General features: G+C 64.0%; 1 protein-coding gene across 2 annotated transcripts; it reads right to left on the reverse strand.

The window, feature by feature from the left end:
- Positions 1-251: 251 nt before the first annotated feature.
- On the reverse strand, positions 252-16060 carry SP1 (Sp1 transcription factor). 2 transcript variants are annotated; one of them, XM_066207555.1, is made up of 6 exons: positions 16001-16060; positions 14834-14928; positions 12719-14222; positions 4488-4656; positions 3887-4086; positions 252-3538 (listed from the first exon to the last, which is right to left on the reverse strand). In XM_066207555.1, exons 1-6 carry the CDS (start codon positions 16005-16007, stop codon positions 3222-3224), a joined length of 2292 nt encoding a protein of 763 aa, XP_066063652.1. In that variant the 5' UTR covers positions 16008-16060; the 3' UTR covers positions 252-3221. The 2 variants fall into 2 exon arrangements, with proteins under 2 accessions (XP_066063652.1, XP_066063653.1); XM_066207556.1 differs by lacking the exon at positions 16001-16060 and adding an exon at positions 15370-15611.
- Between the last annotated feature and the right edge of the window lie 1485 nt (positions 16061-17545).

Below are 17545 nucleotides of genomic sequence, written 5' to 3' on the forward strand. Positions count from 1 at the left end.
ACAGGGAGGAGAGAGCCAGGGTGTCGGGGGGGGCAGCCAGGCCTGGCCCCCCGCCCTGCGTCACCCACACGGAGCCCGGTGTCCCCAGTCCCGCCTGGTGCCACTCTGGGACCGACTGCTCCCCCCAACACCGGCCCGTGAGCCCCCAAATGGAGCTCAGTGTCCCCTGCCCCCGGGGACTGACTGCACCCCCGGCCACCCCCCCCAAAAACCGGCCGTGCCCCCCAAAGGGATCCCCCTGCAGACTTCCAGACAACGCCAGCGACTCGTGTTTATTACAAAAAGAACTCGTCGTTCCCCATTTACAAAGGAGCCCCCCAAAACTAACAGTTTCATCTAAGTTTTTTTGTACAAAAAAATAGCACTTTGGGACCCCCAAAAAAATCATCCACCACCCCCACCCCCCCCCCCCCCCGCAAAAAAAGAATCGCCTTTGAGGGGGGAGGTTTATGACATCAGCCACTGGGTTTGTAAAAACCAATCCCCCCTCCCCTCCCTTTCCCCAAATTAAAACAGAACAGAGACGGGACGAGATCAAACAGGGAGAGAATTATTGCCAGTTTGGGGGGGCTGGATCCCCCCCGGACCCCCCCGCTGCATAGAGAACCGGCCCCGGCCCCCCGGAATGAAGGGGTGACAGTGGATTAAAGCTGGGAGACGGGGGCAGCCTCGGGGACAGCCCCCAGAGCCCCCCCAGAGCCGCTGTGGGCTGTGGGGGGCGGGAGGGGAGCAGGGGGGCTCATCCCCAGCCTGTCACCCCCTCGTCAAGGCACGTTTGTGTTTTGTGTCCCGGGAATGGCTGGGGGGGATTTGGGGGCTGCTGGGGGGGGTTGGGGGTGCCAGGAGCAGGGTGGGGACCCCACTGCCAACAGAGCCAAGGTGGGGGTGGTGGGATCCAGCTGCCCCCCCGGCACTGGGAGCAGCGCTGGTGGTGTGAACCCCTCCCCCCCTCCAAATTCTCTGATTTCACCCTAAAACAATGCTCTGATTTCCCCCAAAATGCTCTGATCCCCACAAAAAAACCGCAGGGCAGCAGCCCAGAGCCCTCTCGGGGGTCCCCGGGCCCCCCTCCCTCCTGGCTGCGTTTCCATAGGAAAGCCAAGCTCCTTCGGGGACAATCCATGGGGAAGGGACACCGGGGACATCCCAACAGCGGATCTGGGATCGGGTTTGGCACTTGATCCCCGCTGGGGACGGAGTTGGGCTTGGGGGGGTTCGGGGTGGGGGCAGAATCATCAAATTGACCATTAAATTAAGAAACCTCCCGGTTTTTGTCCCAATCCTTTGTGGGTTTTGGGCTGGGGGGGGATTGGGGGTGGGGGGAGCTCATAGTGCTTCACAGGGTTATTAAAATACAAATGCTTAAAGTTTCCTATATAAAAATATACAAATGCAAAAATAGATATCGAGAGAGAGAGCCGGGGGGGGCTGGGGGGCCGGGCCCTGCGCCCCCTCCCCGGGGAGCTTCTGCTGCCTTTCCTTTTTTCTGTGAGGTTTGTTTTTTTACAAAAAACCCCAAATCAAACCAAGATTCCCGCTTCCCGCTGGCTGTGGAGAAGCTCGGGGCTGGAGATGGGGCAGCTGGTCCAGCTCCTCTCCAGAGGCTTTCCCGAGGGGTTCTGCGCCCTGCTCCTGGCTCTGCCGGAGCTTCTCCCGGGAAAAGGGGGAGCAGAAGGCTGGGGCATGTCCTCAGCGGGGAGCGCTGGCTGGCGGGGCCCTGGCAGGGATAAAACCCCATTCACCTGCGGGAACGGCCCAGGGCAGGTGATCAGCAGTGATCCCGGGGCTCTCCCCTCGGCACCTCCCTGGAGAGGGACCCCAAAACGGCAGCAGGGAAGTTCTTGGCCAGCTCCATCCCCTCCCCGAGCTCAGCTCCTCCTCCTCCTCCTCCTCCTCCCGGGATCCACACCCCGGGGTCATTCCCAGGGCCCCCACCCTGCTGCCTGCGAGCAATCCCCCAGTTCCCCCTTTTGGGGGATCCACACCCCGCACCCCAGAGCCCCGTTTTGGGATGGAAGCCGGGCAGGGCAGCCGGGACGGGTCTGGGGCAGGAAGAGGAGGCTGTGGGAGGAAGAACGGAAAGGACCGAGCCCTCCTCCCACGGCGGGAAGAGCAGGATCCTGGAAAACCCTTTCTGTTTGTTTTTTTTCTCCAAGCTGTCCCTATTTCCAACACCCTTTGTCTTTTTTCAGGAGCCACCTCCAGCGGTGCCACAACAAAACCCTCGAGCGTCCCTCGAGTCCCTGCGGTGCTTCCCCTCACTCCAGACCAGCTGAGCTCCGCAGATTCTCCTTTTTCCCGATTATTACTATAATTATTAATTCCAACGCTGGCTGTAATTAAAAAACCCAACTTTTCCCCCCCGAGGAGGCTCCAGTTGTGCCCCCCAGGGCTGCGTCCCAGCCCCTCGGTCCACGACCTTCCCATGGAGCAGCTCCTCTCCCACGGGACAGGGAGCCTTGCCAAGAAAACGGCTGGAAAAACCCAAGACCCAAGAAAAAAATTTAAAAAACACCTGCCAAGGCAGGGGAGGGCAGTGGGAGTCCAAGGGTGAAAAATCCAGCGGGATCTCCCCCCGAGAATGCCAAAGGAGTTACAGAATCACCTCAAAGCAAAGCGTCCGACAGCCCGGGGAGGGAGGGAGGGAGGGAGGGAGGTTTGGGATTTTGGGAAATGGGTGAGGGAAGGGAAGGAGAGCTCGGGCATCGTCCGACGTGCCCCAGAGGGGCCGACCTGCTCCAGGATAAGGCATCAAAGGGACCACGCCATGGTCGCAGCAACATCTCTCCTCTCTCAAACGAACACATATTTTTATATATATAATAATAATATAGAATCTTTTCTCTTCTTTTTTTTTTGTGGGTTTTTTTTCTTTTTTGTTTTTTTGTGTGGTTTTTTGTTTGTTTTTTTTTTTTTGGTGTTGTTTTGTTGGTATTTCCATCGTTGGGGGGGGTTTTTTTGTCTTTTTTTTTTTTTTTTTTTTTTTTTTTTTTTTTCTGAAAGGACCAAGGCGTGACGACGCTGAGGAACCTCGGGCAGGGGAAAGGCAGGGAGGGGAAAGGGGAGGGAAAAAGGGCCCAAAAAAAAAAAAAAAAAAAAAAAAAAAAAAAAAAAAAGAGAATCAAGCCGAAATTAAAAAATATATATATATAGCTCTGGCCTTGGAGAGGAGGCGGCAGCGGTGCCGGGCTGGGTTAGTGCTGCAGGGGCCGCGCCCACGCTCAGAAGCCGTTGCCGCTGATGTTGATGGACTGCAGGTCGGCCACCTGCATGACGTTGATGCCGCTGCTGGCCAGGCGGGCGATGCCCTCGGGGCAGATGGCCTCCATGGCCACCATGTTGGTGGCGATCAGCGCCGAGGGCGTGGCGCCGCCGTTGCCCTCGGCCGAGGCCGCCGTGTCCATGGGGACGGCCGAGACGTTCATGGCCACGTTGGTGGCGCCTCCCTTCTTGTTCTGGTGGGTCTTGATGTGCTTGGAGAGGTGGTCGCTGCGCATGAAGCGTTTGGGGCACTCCGGGCAGGCGAATTTCTTCTCCCCTGGGGGAAAGGAGAGCGGCGTGAGGGATGGCGGGGACGGGGCGGAGGGGGAGGAGGGGCCGGGGAAAAGGCTGGGATTTGGGAGGAGGCTCCCGCCCTCGAGAGGGGTCAGGCCCTGGAGCGAAGACCTCAAGGCCAACGCTCCAACGCGTTGGAGTTCTGGGAAAAGGTTGGGATCTTGGGAAAGGTTCCCTGCCCTGAGAACCTCGGGCTCCGGGGAGGCTCCCAGCCCCAAGAGCTCGAGGCCAGCGCTCCAAGACGTCGGAATCTCAGGCTGGGCGATGGATCCCTGAGGCTGCCCCGTGCAGCACCCCATCCCAAGGAATTCCCGGGGTTTCCTGGCCCTACCTGTGTGCGTGCGCTTGTGCCGCTGCAGCTCGTCAGAGCGGGTGAAGCGCTTCCCGCACAGCACCCAGGTGCAGATGAAGGGCCTCTCCCCCGTGTGCCACCGCAGGTGCGCCCGCAGGTGCGAGGTCTTCCCGTACACCTTCCCGCAGCCCGGCACGTGGCAGATGTGCTGTTTCTTCTTCCCTGGATCCCCAGAGCTCCTGCAAGAAGGGAAGGGTTAAAGCCAAGGGGACCTCGGGTGCAGGTGACACAGCCCGGGGGGGTGGAGCTGCTGGGGTGGGATTGGTCGGACCCCAGTTGGTGGGTTTGGGTTTGGGGTGAGGTTCAGACAGGCTGAGAGCCAGGTCCTTCCCTGGGGTCACAACAACGGCCCCACGGGACACTCCAGGCACGGGGAATTGGGGCTGGAAAGGTGGGAAAGGACCTGGGGGTGCCCACGTGGATGTGGCACTTGGGGACACGGGTGGCCTTGCCAGAGCCGGGAGAACAGCCGGGCGTGATGATCTGAGGGACCCTTTCCAACCCAAATAATTCCGTAAAACGAGGCACTTTGGGGGTGCCAGGGCGCTCCTGGTGCCGGAGCTGTGGGCAGCAGTCTCACCTGCCCTCTCCTTCCTTGCAGTAGGGACAGGTGCAGGCTTCCCTCCGCGTTTTCCGGCCCTGCTGGGGCTGGGGGTCGGGGCTGGTCTCCCCCTCCTCCACGGTCGCGCTCTCGTCCCCCAGCCCGTCCCCGCTGCCGCCGTGCAGCCCCAGCTGGGCCCCGTGCTCACCTGCAAGAGAACACGGGAGCTTAGGGCATGTTCCTCCCCTGCAAAGGAGGCTCCCCTCCGATGGACGGAGCTGTGGATCCCACCCTTTTCCCTCGGCTTTCCTGACATTCTCCCCAGCCTGGGGCCCTCCCCGGCCTCCCCAGCTGCCCCTGGACCTCCCACATGTCCCCCGTTTTGGTCCAGGCCTGTAATTTATTTCCTGGGGAGAGGGAAGAGCTGCATTTCTCCCAAGAAACAGCCCCTGCCAACTAGTGCAGCTACTCCAGCAGAATTCCAGCAGGATTCCAGCCCGGGTTGCACCAGGGTAAATAAAGCAGGCTGGACGAGCAGCATCCTTCAGGGACACCACATTATCCCCACTGCAGAGCTGGATAAAGACACAAGAAGTTGGGAAACCCTCAGGAGCTGCTGCTGTTGGAGCCAATGCTGCCTCTCCCCAGGAGCAATTCCCGACTCCCAAGAGCCAGGGAAGCACAGGGAGAGCTCCCAGTGAACAGGACCCACGCTGGGGGGTGGTGGGGTAGGAGCCTTTCCCGGCTCACCGCTGGCTCGCTCCTCCCATCCCTTCCCTGACCCCATTCCCACCCCAGGGACATTTCCCCTCCTGGCTGCAGCAGCCCTGGGGACGGCAGGGGCTGAGCGATCCCTTTTCAGCTGCAGTTAACAGAAGCCAAAGGATCTCCTGGCAGATCAGCAGCGGAGCCGCTTCCGGAGGCGCTGCCGCATCCTTGGCTGGCCACGGGCTGTGACTCCAGCCCCAAATCCACCTTCTCCACACCAATTTCCCCACGGGAAGGACATGCTGCCACCTCAGTGTGGCAGGTTTCAGACAAATTCACCTTTTCCTCAGCAATTTCCTCACAAGGAATCTGATTTCTGTAACCTGAGTGCGGCAGGTTTGAGACAAAGCGCACCTGGGGTTTTATCTCATTCCAGGGATGCTCTCCCAAGGCTGGGAAATGAAGCTCCAGGCGGGAATTATTCCCAAAAACCCATCTGGGGCTTCTCCTGGAGCTGTTTCCAGCAGCCCCAGTGGGGATGAAGCGACAGGAAGGTCAGCGGGAGTGTCTGGGGGCTGCTGGTCACTCTCTGCAGCCCCTCTGCCCAGCACTTGGGAAGTTGTCCTTTCCAAACCTGGCATTCCCAAACCCACGATCCTTCCGGGAAGCCCTGCTGACACCAGCACCTCGGCCAAGCAGGGAAATTTCCTTTACAATCCCGGTTTTCCACGCAGGAGCTCTGAGGCAGGAGCCAGGGGGGCTGGAGAAGGATAAATTTCAAATCCCCCCTGAGGCGCAGGCTGGGCGCTCCTGGAGGTGCCAGGAGGGAGTTTCACAGCCCGGAGACGGCGCTGGGAATGAGGAAGAATTCCTGGCAGGAACAACCTCCCCGGCCCCTGGTGGTGCTGGTGCCAGCAGGCGTCAGTGGTGCCTGGGCAAAGCTCCACGGAGCAGCCAGGCCCACGCTCAGGAGGGGCAGAGCCACAGAACGGGCCCCTGGGGCTCAGGGAAGGACAAAAGCCACCAGGAGAGTGAAGAAATCTCCCCCAAATCCAAGCTGAAGCTTCCCAGCACACTCTGAGGCTGTTTGCCGTGTCCTGTCAGCTGGGGGAAGAGGCAGGAGCAGACTGGAACGTTTGCTGGCCCTGGACCCAGAGGGATCCAGACTCCCCGGGGATGGGCAGTGCTGGCCTGCGAGGACACCCAGAGCTCCGAGCGGCCCCCGGGAGCAGAGCCGGACCCTGGGGGACAGGGCAGGAGCAGCCAGGATGTCACCGGGGCTGTCACCTGGCCCCATAAACCCCAGACACCCCGAGGGTCCCTTCATCCAGCCCGGCACCGACCCCTGGGGGCGCAGGAATGCTGTCCCAGGCAGGCCTGCAGGAGGAAACTGTCCCCTCCGAAGGCGACACCTTTTGAAGCCGGGCCCTCGGTGCCACGTTCCCGAGCTCCCTGCGAAGCTGAGGATTTCAGGAGCTTCCCAGTCCCTCCCCGCAGCTCCCGTGACGTGCCTGCAGTCACAGCCCTGCACGGGGGGAGCCTGGGAGGGGTTTTTAAGCTTCCTAAGCCAGCACCAACAGCTTTGTGCTCCAGCCACGGATTAGAGATTTCCCCGGATGGGAAGAGCGGCTGGGGGGGGGGGGGGGGAGCAAGAAAAAAAAAAAAATCCAGGAGAGAAACACAACTTCTCTGCCCCCAAAAAACCCCAAACCAGGAGAAAACACAAGTTCTCTCCCCAAAAGTACACCAGGGAGGGGGAGAATCCAGCCAGGGTGCCTTGGAACGGCTTCAATCCTCCAAGAGGCAAAAGCCTACGCGGTGTTTTCTGGGCTTTTGGCACGGGGGGAACAAACCCAAATCCTGCTGCTGGAGATCTGTGGCTGCCTCTCAGCGAGGAATAAATGCAGGGCAGCAGATCCCGGACCTGCCAGGGTCATCCCACCCCAAGCAGGAGCTCTGAAATCTCTGGGATATGACCAGTTCGGGGGAAAAGTGGGCAGAGGATAATTCACGTTTGTTATCCCCACTAATACGTGTCCCTGCCAAGGCTAAAGCTTCCCTGGAGGCTCCACACCCGGGTCAGCAAAGCCCTGGGAAAATACATTATTAATGGAGCAAGAGGAGGCTCGATCCTTGAAAAAAGGCTGGGGAGAAAGAGGGAATCGTGGAAGGCAGGAGAGGGGAGCTGCCCCTGGCCCTGCTCCACCAGCGACCTCGGAGACCCCCCAGGAACGAGGCAGTTTCTGGTGTCCCACTAAAAAACCCCAAGCCCTGGAATCTTGGCTTGGGAATTCTCTGCAGACAAGGTGCTCCTTGTGCAGGAAAAAGCTGGGGTTTGTTTGCTTTATTTAGCAAACTACCAGGAGGTGAGAAACGCCCGGTGGGGAGGAGAGAGGAGCTCTCACACCCACCCTGGCCCACCTCAGGTGGGGGAACAGACCCCGTGTTCATTTTTAGGGGAAGAGCTGGAAATAAAACCCAGAAGCAACAAACTGGGGCTGATTGTGCAAACCCTGCACCTCTGGCAGCTGTGCCTGGGCAGAGGCAGCAGAGGGTGAGGGGGGAGAGCTGGCACCAGGCACGACGTGGCTTCAGGCACGAGGAAGTTTTCAGGTGGAAAGAAAGAAAAGCAAAACCTGGGGACGCGCTGTCCCAACCTCTCAGGGTGCGCTCCTGAAAATACCTCCAAAATCCACATTTGCCAGCACACAACTCGAGCTCTCCCCATTTCCTGCCCGGCTTTGGGGTCACTGCCCTGCCCAGAACAAACCCCAGCTGCTCTGGACACACCAAAGAGCGGCACAAAGGGACAAGGTGGCTTTGGAACGACGTCCCCTTGGATTTTTCCCCATCTAATTCCCTCCCTGGTTTGCAAAATGAGTTAATCTGCACCAGGAGCTCAGCCATGTAAATGAGCCAAGCTCTGGCTCAGCAGTTCCTTGGAGATCAGGGCAGTGGAGAGGGAACCAGGAACCAGGGGACAGGGCAGGCTGGAAGTCGGCAGCCCAGTGAGTAACTGGGCTTTAATTTGGACTCTGATGACTCCAGAGCCACTCCTTGGGCAGCTCCTGTAATTACTGGAGGTTTCTGTGCGTCAGGATGAGCGACACTTCCTTTGGAGAGGGGATAAATCGGGATGGAGCCGATGGAATGAGTGAGGTGGGCTGTAAAGGGGACAGAGCTGAGGCAGGGAATCACCTCATCATCCCCTCTGCCAGATCCCTGAATCCTCCAGGATTGGCCAAATGCCTGTCACGCTGCAGACTGACAGACAGAGCCCCTCTGCCCTCTAAATTCCTGTCTGAATTGTCACAAAGCCGGGACAGCCTCCGGTCCTGCCTTGCCTTTGCTGGGGTGACAGCAACCAGAACATCTCCCCCTGCAGCACAGGCAGGTCCCACCAAAGCACCCCCGGCGTCCAGAAATCCCTGCGTGAGGGCTGTGGAAGGAGGGAAATGCCTGGATGAGACGGGGAAGGGCAATTCGCAGGGCAGGGAGCCCCAGCAGGCATCTCCCACCTCACCCCAACCCCTGCGCGCCTCTCCCCCACCGCAACCAAGGGCAGATGCTTTCCTGGGACACAAATCCCAAGTTTCTAATCTCAAGGAGGAACTGATGCCTGTATCAGTCCCAGGATCTAGCCCAGGCCTCCTGGGATGGGGTGGGAGGGGACGAGGAGCCGTCTGGACGCTGCCAGCCGCGCTAAGGTGGGAGCTGCCGCTCTGGAAAGGAGCCACGTGGAAACTCCCCCAAACCCGGGGCCAGGACGTGTCTCCTGTGTGGGGCGATAAGGACGGGGCTCCAGCAGGGCTGGGGCTGGCCCAGATAAAAGGGAGAGGCAGATCAGGGCCTGGCAGACGGGTCTGGAGCCGGGACCTCTCCCGGGAGGAGTCACGGGGTGGGTGCCGCGCACCCGACCCGTCCGACCGGCACGGCTGCCAGCCCTTCCCAGCCCCGCCGAGCCTGGCCCGGAGCAGCAGCAGGGACAGGAAAAGGAGGAGGAGCTGGGCTGCCCCACAGAGTCCGGGACCCGCAGGGTGCCCCCCACGGGGACTCTGTGCGGGGCACAGGCTCACCCCCACAAAGCTGCGACAACGCAGGCTCTGCCGGGATCGCTCCCTTTCCTCCCAGGCCAGCGCCGGGGTCTCTGAGGACTCGTGTCCGTCCCCAGCGAATGACAGGGTCAGCCGAGGAATCCGGAGGCGATGTAAAGTCCAGCCTGGCCGGGATTGAGAGCAGGAAGTTTCACAATCTGCTGGTTTGTGCCGTGATGTCACGGGTGCGGCGAGGCAAACAAGGGCCGCGCGTCACGGGCGGGTCCTGTGGGGGCTCGACTCCGTCCTCCCCTCCCGGCCGTCCTCCCCTCCCCTCCCCGCTCGATGCCACGCGGATGCCTCATCCAGGCCCTGCTACAAAGCTGCCCTTAAAAACCAGCGAACAGGACACAATCAGGGCTTTGTGCCACCGGCCGACGCTGGGAAGGGCCCTGGGAGGACGAAGCGGGAGCAGGGAGCCGGGAGGGGTTCGCTGAACACATTGCCAAGGGCTCCTGCACCCACCGGGGGATTTTCCTTCCAGGACGGTCCAGATGTCCCTCTGCTCGATTCCCCCACATCCTCCATCCAAGGAGCTGGAAGGGAGCTCGTGCTGCCCAGAAAATCCCAGTCCCACCCAACAGCTCCATCCAGGCCCGGAATCAAACGTCCCAAAATGAGGGATATCCTTGGAGTGCCCTCAAAACAAGGGGGTTTAATTCCAGTGCTGACCAGCACGTTCCTCAGCCAGGTGGGACAGGGATGTGGGGACAGCAGGGCTCTGCCAGGGACAGGGACATGGGGACAGAGCCACCCTAGGGACACTGAGCTCAGAACAGTCCTCCTCCTCCTCCCTACGGCAAAAGAGGAAGAGAAACCCCGATGTCACAAAATCCCCACCGTCATGCCCCTCACACAGGATGTCCCCTCCCTGGGCCTGGGGTGACACTGAGGTGGCTCTCAGACCCCACTGAGGTGGCGCAGCCCCCACCTGAGCCCCAGACGCCGTCCCTCACCTCACCCGGTGCCCACCCCGTGGGCAGGGCTGGCAGCAGCCCCGGGAGCGTTTTGGGGCGCTGCCAGCTGAGGAAATCCCCCCTCCCTGGCCCTGGGGGCGCCCTCCCCGGGGGCAGCAGGTCCTGTTTGCCCACAGGCCACCCCTGGTGGTCACAGACCTGCCCCTGCCTCTGCTCCGTCCCAGCCCGGCCGGGGAGGAGGAGAAACAGCCTTCGAGCCACCCTATTAACACGGACACCGGGTCAGACCTGCACAGAGAGCCGGGCTCTGCGTCACGCCCCGGAGAACAAAAATTCTGAGTTTCAAAGACCTTGCCAGGTGTTGTTTTCCCCCTGAGGGAATTTTCCCCTGCCAAAAAACAGGAGAAAACCTCATCGGCAACAGACCCGAGGGGCTGGGAGCCACAGTCCCCCATCTGCGAGGTTCGGGAGGGGACACGGAACACCCCAGGAGGCCGAGCAGAGCTCTGGAAGGGGCAGGACACGCAGTGCTGCCAGCCCAGGTGGCAGCTGGGGCCACCACACGCCTGGCCGGGCACCTCCTCCTTCCCGCAGCCCGGAACACGCAGCAGGATCCGAGGAAAACCAGCTACAGGCCCCTCCCCAGCGAGGGCTCATTTTCCATCTGCCTCCCCCCGGAAGCAGAGGAGCTTTTCCATCTCCAAAAATCCCTCCCAGCTCCTTGCCTGAAGCAGAAAGTTCCAGCACACGTGGAGGCTTGGAAACCGCTCAGGGATTTGGGAAGGGTTGGGAACAAACCCCTTCCCGAAATTCCCACGGGAGAGCTCGGATCTGGAGGGACGCAGGTCTGGGGGGGCTCAGCACCCCTCGGAGAGGGGCTGGTGGTGGCTGGGGGGGACAAAGGGACCCACTGCCACGTCTGAGTGACACGGCCTGAGAAAACCTCCTCCAGCCTGGAGTCAAATCCTGCCACTGGATCGGTGCCAGGAGGCTCTGTGCTGGCCACAGCTTTCCCCATTTCATCCCAGGAGCCTCCCGGACCATCCCAGGGAGCTGGGGCTCCCCACAAACCCGCTCTGAACGCTGCTCTGGCTTCTCATGTCTAATGTCCCCGTGTCACAGCGGCAGCGTCCTGTCCTCGGGGCTGGGGACAGGGCCAGGAGGCCCCGCTGCTGCTGCCGCCACCGCTCGCGGGGAATTCTTCACCGCGGGCCGAGGGCTGAGAGCTGCCGAGCTAAAAAAAAGGAGACGAGGAGGAGAAGGAGGAGGAGGAGAAAGAGGAGGAGGAGGAGGCGGCAGCTTCGCAGCGTGAGCGCGTTGGATGGGTGGTCTCTAGAACGTTCCTCCCTGTTCCACCTCCGAGGGCAGAGCCAGGCACGAATACAGGAACTGGGGCTCGCCCATGCCTTTCTCCAGCGCCTTCAAAACAAGGAAGGAGGCCGGGAGCACCCAAGGAATGAGCCCCGGGCTCGGCGGGAGCCGCCCCAGGCGTGGGGATGGCACAGAGGGGACCCTGCACACCCCGCGGGTCACAAAGGCTCCGCTTGTCCCCCCCCGGTGCCAGCCCCGGCTTGTGGGAGCCCCCCGCGGGTCCCTGCGCTCGGGAAAATCCAAGGATCAGGCTAATCCCGAGGCTAGAGTGACCCGTGGCTCGCCTGCGAGCCAAGCTGCTGTAGCAACAGCCCAAAATAATGCTGCAAAACAAGCCCGGGGGAGCAGCCGCCGCCTCTCGCGAGAGGGAAGCGCGGGCTGGATTGAGCAACGTTTTCTGCTGCCTCTCAACTGTGACTAAATCCAGCAACAGCCCCTTTTAGCCTGAGCCAGAACACAAAACAAACCAAAAAAAAAAAACCCAACAAAAACCAAAAAACCAAGGAAAACAGTGGAAAAGCAAGTGGAGAGCGTTCCCAGAACCGATCCCTTCCGTGGCGGAAGCTGAGCAGGCTCCAGCTCAGCTCCCACATTCACATATCCTGCTTTTCCCAGGCTGTGGGAGACGGTGGGGTGCATCCCTGGGGATCTGCGCGGGGTGCCCCGTGCCCACGGGACCGGCTGGGCCACGCTGAGGTCACGCTGTCCTGCACCAGCACCCAGACACTTAATGAGCCCTTTCTTCCGCCCCTGTGAGGAAACTCCCCGCGGCTCCGTGACTGTGTTTGTTTTCACGGGGTTTTCAGTTAATCCCTGCGTCTCATGGCCATGACTCTTTACAGGCTCAGCCAAGCAGCCGAGCTGGACTCGGCTCCTCACCCCAGCCCTGACCCGAGACTCCTGGGTGGCCACCAGGGCAGGACAGGGGCAAAAAACCAGGCGTCCCCCTTCTTAACCACATTTCCCCCACAGCCACCTCACCCCTCTCTTTTCAGGACTTAAACTCCCCAAAAAGACCTCTGGCGTCTTGTGGCGACCAACACACTCGGACCCCAGGGCCAGCACGAGCCCCACCCCACCTGCCAACACCATTTGACACCGAGCACGCCCAGGCCGGCCCCGCAGGGTGCAGCGTTCCTCCTTCCCGTGCCCGGCCGCGAAAGGGGACCCGAGCACTCACCGGGGGCGTTGGCGATGGCCAGGGGCAGCCCCTGCAGCTGGTGCACCTGGATCCCGGACGCTCCCAAGGCACTGAGGTTAATAGTCTGGAGGCCCGGCACGGAGGAGAGCTGGGCGGCGTTGACGGTGACGGTGCCGCTGGGCAGGGAGGCGATGGGGGTCAGCGTGGTGCTGGTGCTGCCCGTCTGGCCCAGCGACACCCCCTGCATGGGGGCCAGCGTGATTGTCTGCGCCTGGGGGTTCTGCACCTGCAGGTTCTGCAGCTGGATGGTCTGCCAGCTCACCTGCCCGTTGGGGCCCACCGTGGGCGTGCGGATGATGATGGGGCCGGAGTTGGGCACGGCTTGGAGCTGCAGGTTCTGCAAGGTGTCTTGGGAGATGGCTTGAGTGGCAAACGTCTGGCCAGACAGCGGGGCGGTCTGGAGGGCTTGGATTGTCTGCCCTCCTTGGACCAGCTGTGGCTGGATCAGGATCTGCTGCTGCTGCTGCTGCTGCTGCGACTGCTGACTCTGATCCCCCTCCTTCTGCTGCCCCGGCTGCAGGGCCACCCCGGACACCGGGGTCTGCAGAGAGTCCGAGCTGGGGACGCTGCTGGCCCTCTGGGGGGTCTGCGCCTGCACGTTGGTGCCCACCGTGGCGCTGGTGGAGAAATTCATGACGCCCACGTTACTGGTGGTGGTGGTGGTGGAGTAGCTGTTGGCGTTGGTGAAGAAGGCGCCGGAGCTGGCCTGGGACGTGGCCGTGCTGCCCGAGCTGCTGGCAGCCCCCGAGGTGGCCGGCTGGGAGCCGCTGTCCGGCGAGCCCGAGCTGCTCAGGGTGCCCGTCTGGGACGTGGGGGCCAGGCTGGCGGCCACGCTGTTGACCGGCAGCAGGGTGATGTTGCCGTTCAGGGCCACGGGCACGTTGGCCACGTACTGGGTCTGCCCCGAGAGGCTGTTGTTGGCCAGCCCCACGCCCTGGATGGGCACAGCCTGCTGCAGCAGGTTGGGCATGGCGATGAGGTTGCTGCCGCCCGCACGGCTGGTGATGATCTGCTGGTTGGAGCCGGGGATGATCTGCAGCTGCCCCGAGGCATCCTGCTGCACGTTCACCTGCGCCGGGGTGGTGGCAAACTGCAGCTGCTGCCCGTCGATGGTCTGGAACTGGGGGATCACCTGGTACTGGATGTTGGGGATGACGCCCGGCAGGCCCGTGAGCACCTGCTGGTTCTGCAGGCCGGACGCCGAGGTGACCACGTAGGGCCCGGTGCTGACCGGGCGGCTCTTGGAGGCGTCGCCGCCGTTGCTGCCGTTGCTGCCCGGCTCCTTGGAGCCCGTGGGGGTGCTGGAGCCCGCCGAGATGATCTGCCAGCCGTTGGCCGACTGGGTGAGCTGGGCGGCGGCCGCGTTCAGGTCCAGCTCGCCACTCCCGCCCTGCTGGCCCTGGGAGCTGTTGGAGTTCTCATTGGGAGACTCGATGCGGCTGCAGGTGGCTGCCAGCAGGGCCAGCGGGGACGGCTGGGACTCCTGGGGACGAGAGGAGGAGTTACTGGGGCGGAAGGCAGCCCGAGAGGCAGGCCCAGAGTAAAACAAAAAACAACAAAAAAAACAGGGAAACAAAACAAAACAAAAAAACTTAAAAAGAGAAAACAGGGAGGAGCATAATCGGAAAAGATAAACACTTCTTCCTGAACAAACCCACCCACAGCCGGAAAAATACAACTGCCAGGCACAGAGCTGTCAGGCCAGGACAGCCCGAACCCACAGGGAAAAGCCTTTTGGGAGGCAGCCTGCCGGGGAGAGCCAAGAGAGGAGAGGGCTCCTCCACTCCGAAGCCGGGGAATCGCCCCGAGGCACAACAAACCCCCAGGAAGGAGGGTCATTCCCGGGCTCCCCGAGCTGGAGAAGGGCCAGCGGGGGCCGTGGTGTCACCGGGAGGAGGGGAACTGCGAATTTCCGAGGAGAGCCGGGGAGGAGGGGAAGCCACGGGCGCTGCTTGGCAGCGCTCACCCTCCTCTTCCTGCCTGCGCCGAAACGCTCGCCTGGGCCCAACAAACAGCTGGGCCCGGCCCTGGACTTTGCCACCACTTCCCCGGAGCCAGCGGGGCCGGGCAGGGGCCAATCCTCCCCCCACTCACCTGGGCCTCCCCACCGCCGGCGCTGCTCGTGCTGCTGGCGTCGCCTTCGCCCTTGTCGGGCTTCACAGCCGACATCTCCTCGGTGCTCTCCTGGTCTGCGCAGGAGGGAAGCGACAGCCCCGGTTAGGGACATTTCGGGGCAGGGCAGCGGCACGAGGCTCGGGAGGGCCAGGCAGGGCCCGCAGGGGACACGGCGGGCTGGCTCTGGGGGGACCATGTGCTCCGGGAGCAGCCGGGAAGGGGCTGCGAAGAGCAGGGAGCTGCCAAAGGGGAGCTGGCAGCGGGACAGGGGGGGAGGACCCGGCCCTGCTCCAGGGCCCAGCTCCTCCCCACCCGCTCGGGACACTCCCTGGCCCCCGCCGAGGTCCTCCCCGGGCCTCCCCCTCGCCTTGCCCGCCGGCCGGGGCACACACCTCCCGCCCCGGCCCCCGCGGATCCACCCCGGGATTCCCCCCGCGCGGGTCCGGCCCGCGGGATCCCCGGCCCGGGGCTGCCCCACCCGCGACGCCCCCCAGCGCGGGGGTCCCCGCTCCCACCAAATCCTTCCTCTCCCAGCGCTCAGGAGCCTCCTCATCCTCCGCCGGCCTCCGGGGCTGTACCCCCGCGATCCTGCCCTCACCCCCAGCACCCGTCACCGGGGTCTACCCTGGCGAGGGGACGCCGAACAGCCCCCGGCGCCCCCGGCCGCTCACAGCTTCCCACGGCCCTCCCGCACGGCCTCCCCCCGCCCTCGGCTCCCGCATCCGCCCCCGCGGGGCGCCTTGCCCGGGAATGGGGGAAAGCCCCCCCGGTCCCTGCGCTCTCAGCCGCCCACCCCCACGGCCTCCCCCGCCATCTCGGCGCCCGATCCCCCGGGATCTCGCCCCCCCCCCCCCCCCCCCCCCCGCCCCCAGCCCCGATTCCCGGGGCCTCCCCATCACTCCCCGCCGCCCCCTCCTCCGCTCCAGCCCTGCCCGGCGCGGCCGCCGGTCCCTCCCCCGAGGCCTTCCCCCCTCCCCCGGGTCCCTCCCCCGGCAGGTCCCCCCGGCGCGGCGCGGCGAGGCCCGGCCCGGCGGGGCCCGGCCCGGCGGGGCGGGGCCGCCTCTGGCCCCTCCGAGCGGGCGGGCGCCGCCGCCTCTGCGTGTGCCCGGGGCCCCGCGCGGCGCTCGGCCCCGGCCCCGTCCTTACCGCTCATGGTGCCGGGGCCGGGCCGGGCGCGCGGGGCGGGGCGGGGGCGCGGGCGGGCGAGCGGCCGAACCCGCCGGTGCCGCCGAGGGGCTGCCGAGGGAGGGGCCGCGCGCCGCGGCCGCAGCCCCGGGCCCCGCCCCCGCCGCCCCCGCAGCCAATCGGCGCCGCGCGGGCCGCCGAGCGACGGATCGCGCGGCCAATGGGAAGCGAGGGCGGTGCGGCGCGGGGGGAGAGGAGGGCGGGCGGGCCCCGCCCCCGCTGCCCCGCCCCGTGGGGGAGGGGGAGCGCGGCGGGGCGGCGGCCAATGGGGGCGCGGGGGGGAGGGGGCGGGCGGCGCCACAGCCAATCAGCGCCCGCGCGGGCTCGCAGGGAGACCCCGTATGGGCGCGGCCGCGGCGGCGCGGGCCGCGGCGTGATGAGCGTGGCCGGGGGCCAATGGGGCGCGGGAGGCGGGGCGCGGCGGTAACTGGCAGCGCCCAGCACCAGCCAGCTGCGCGGGCCGCGCCGCGGGGCGGGACAGGCGCGGATATTGACGAGAGCACCGACTAATCCCAGCGCGGAGGCGGCAGCCGCGGCGCGGCTCGGAGTCAATCAGCGCGGCGGTCGGTCTCAAACGGGCCAATGGGCGCCGCCGGGAGGCGGGGCCGGCGGCCGCCCTGCGCCCTTGGGGGGACGACGCGGCGAATGGCGGGGCCGGCGCCATGTTGGATCGGGCTCCCTCAGAGCCGGCCGGGCTGCCTCGGCACTGCCCGGGCTCCCTCCGCCCTCGGTACCGCGGGTTATGTGCTGCTCTTCCCTCCCTGAGTCCCTGTTCCGTGCCGCGAGCCGGCTCGGCCCTGTCGAGACAGCCGCCACGGCGCTGCGACACGTCCTCACGAGCCCGCGGCGCAGTGTGAACACCCCCAGAACCTTGTCACGACATCGTCCAGCCCTGGCCCGACACAGCGGGCGCCACAGCGGGGAGCCCGGGCCGCCCTTGCCCCTGAGATCGTGGCTTGTGGAGTTTGGGGGCGTTGCGGGATTTGGGGCCGAGATCCTTTCTTTTATAGAAAAACGAGCAGTTTGGGGGCGGGCGAGGCGCGGCGGGAGGGGATCGCGGCCAGCGACTCACCGGGGAGGGGACAACAAGAGATACGGAATGGCTTTGGCCCCGCTTTCCAGCATCAAAACCGCCCCCCCCGGCCGTGACCTTCCCATTTCCCGGCGTTTTCGGCCCAATTCCCGCCCCGCAGCCCGGAAAGGCCCCGCGGCCTCGCCCCCGCACTCCGTGGGGCTTGGGGACAACCTGTCCTCGCCGTGTCCCTGCCCTGTCCCCCCAGACCATTGGGTCACTCAGTGTCCCCTCAGTGACCTGCGGTGGTGGCACCTGGGCACAAAAGGACCCAACAGGCCCCAGTGCTGGGGGGGGGACACCGGGACTGTCCCCGTTGTGTCACTGGACCTGAGCCCGGGCTCTGGGGGGTTCGAGGGAGACCCGGCAGGACCTTTCCCTTTTAGATCCCCCCCCATTTTAAACCCCCTCACCTCGTTACTCCCAGTAGGATC

The sequence above is a fragment of the Chamaea fasciata genome, unplaced genomic scaffold (assembly GCF_029207755.1).
Source record: "Chamaea fasciata isolate MVZ Bird 193981 ecotype frontalis unplaced genomic scaffold, bChaFas1.0.hap1 SCAF_41, whole genome shotgun sequence".
In the NCBI taxonomy this organism is placed as follows: Eukaryota; Metazoa; Chordata; class Aves; order Passeriformes; family Sylviidae; genus Chamaea; species Chamaea fasciata.

Bases quoted from the DNA above. Each gene is read 5' to 3' on its own strand.
- SP1 (XM_066207555.1), bottom strand. The intron at 4,087-4,487 runs GTGAGACTGCTG...CCCTTCTTGCAG, and splicing joins TGCAAGGAAGGAGAGGGCAG to GAGCTCTGGGGATCCAGGGA. The intron at 3,539-3,886 runs GTAGGGCCAGGA...CCTTTCCCCCAG, and splicing joins GCACAAGCGCACGCACACAG to GGGAGAAGAAATTCGCCTGC.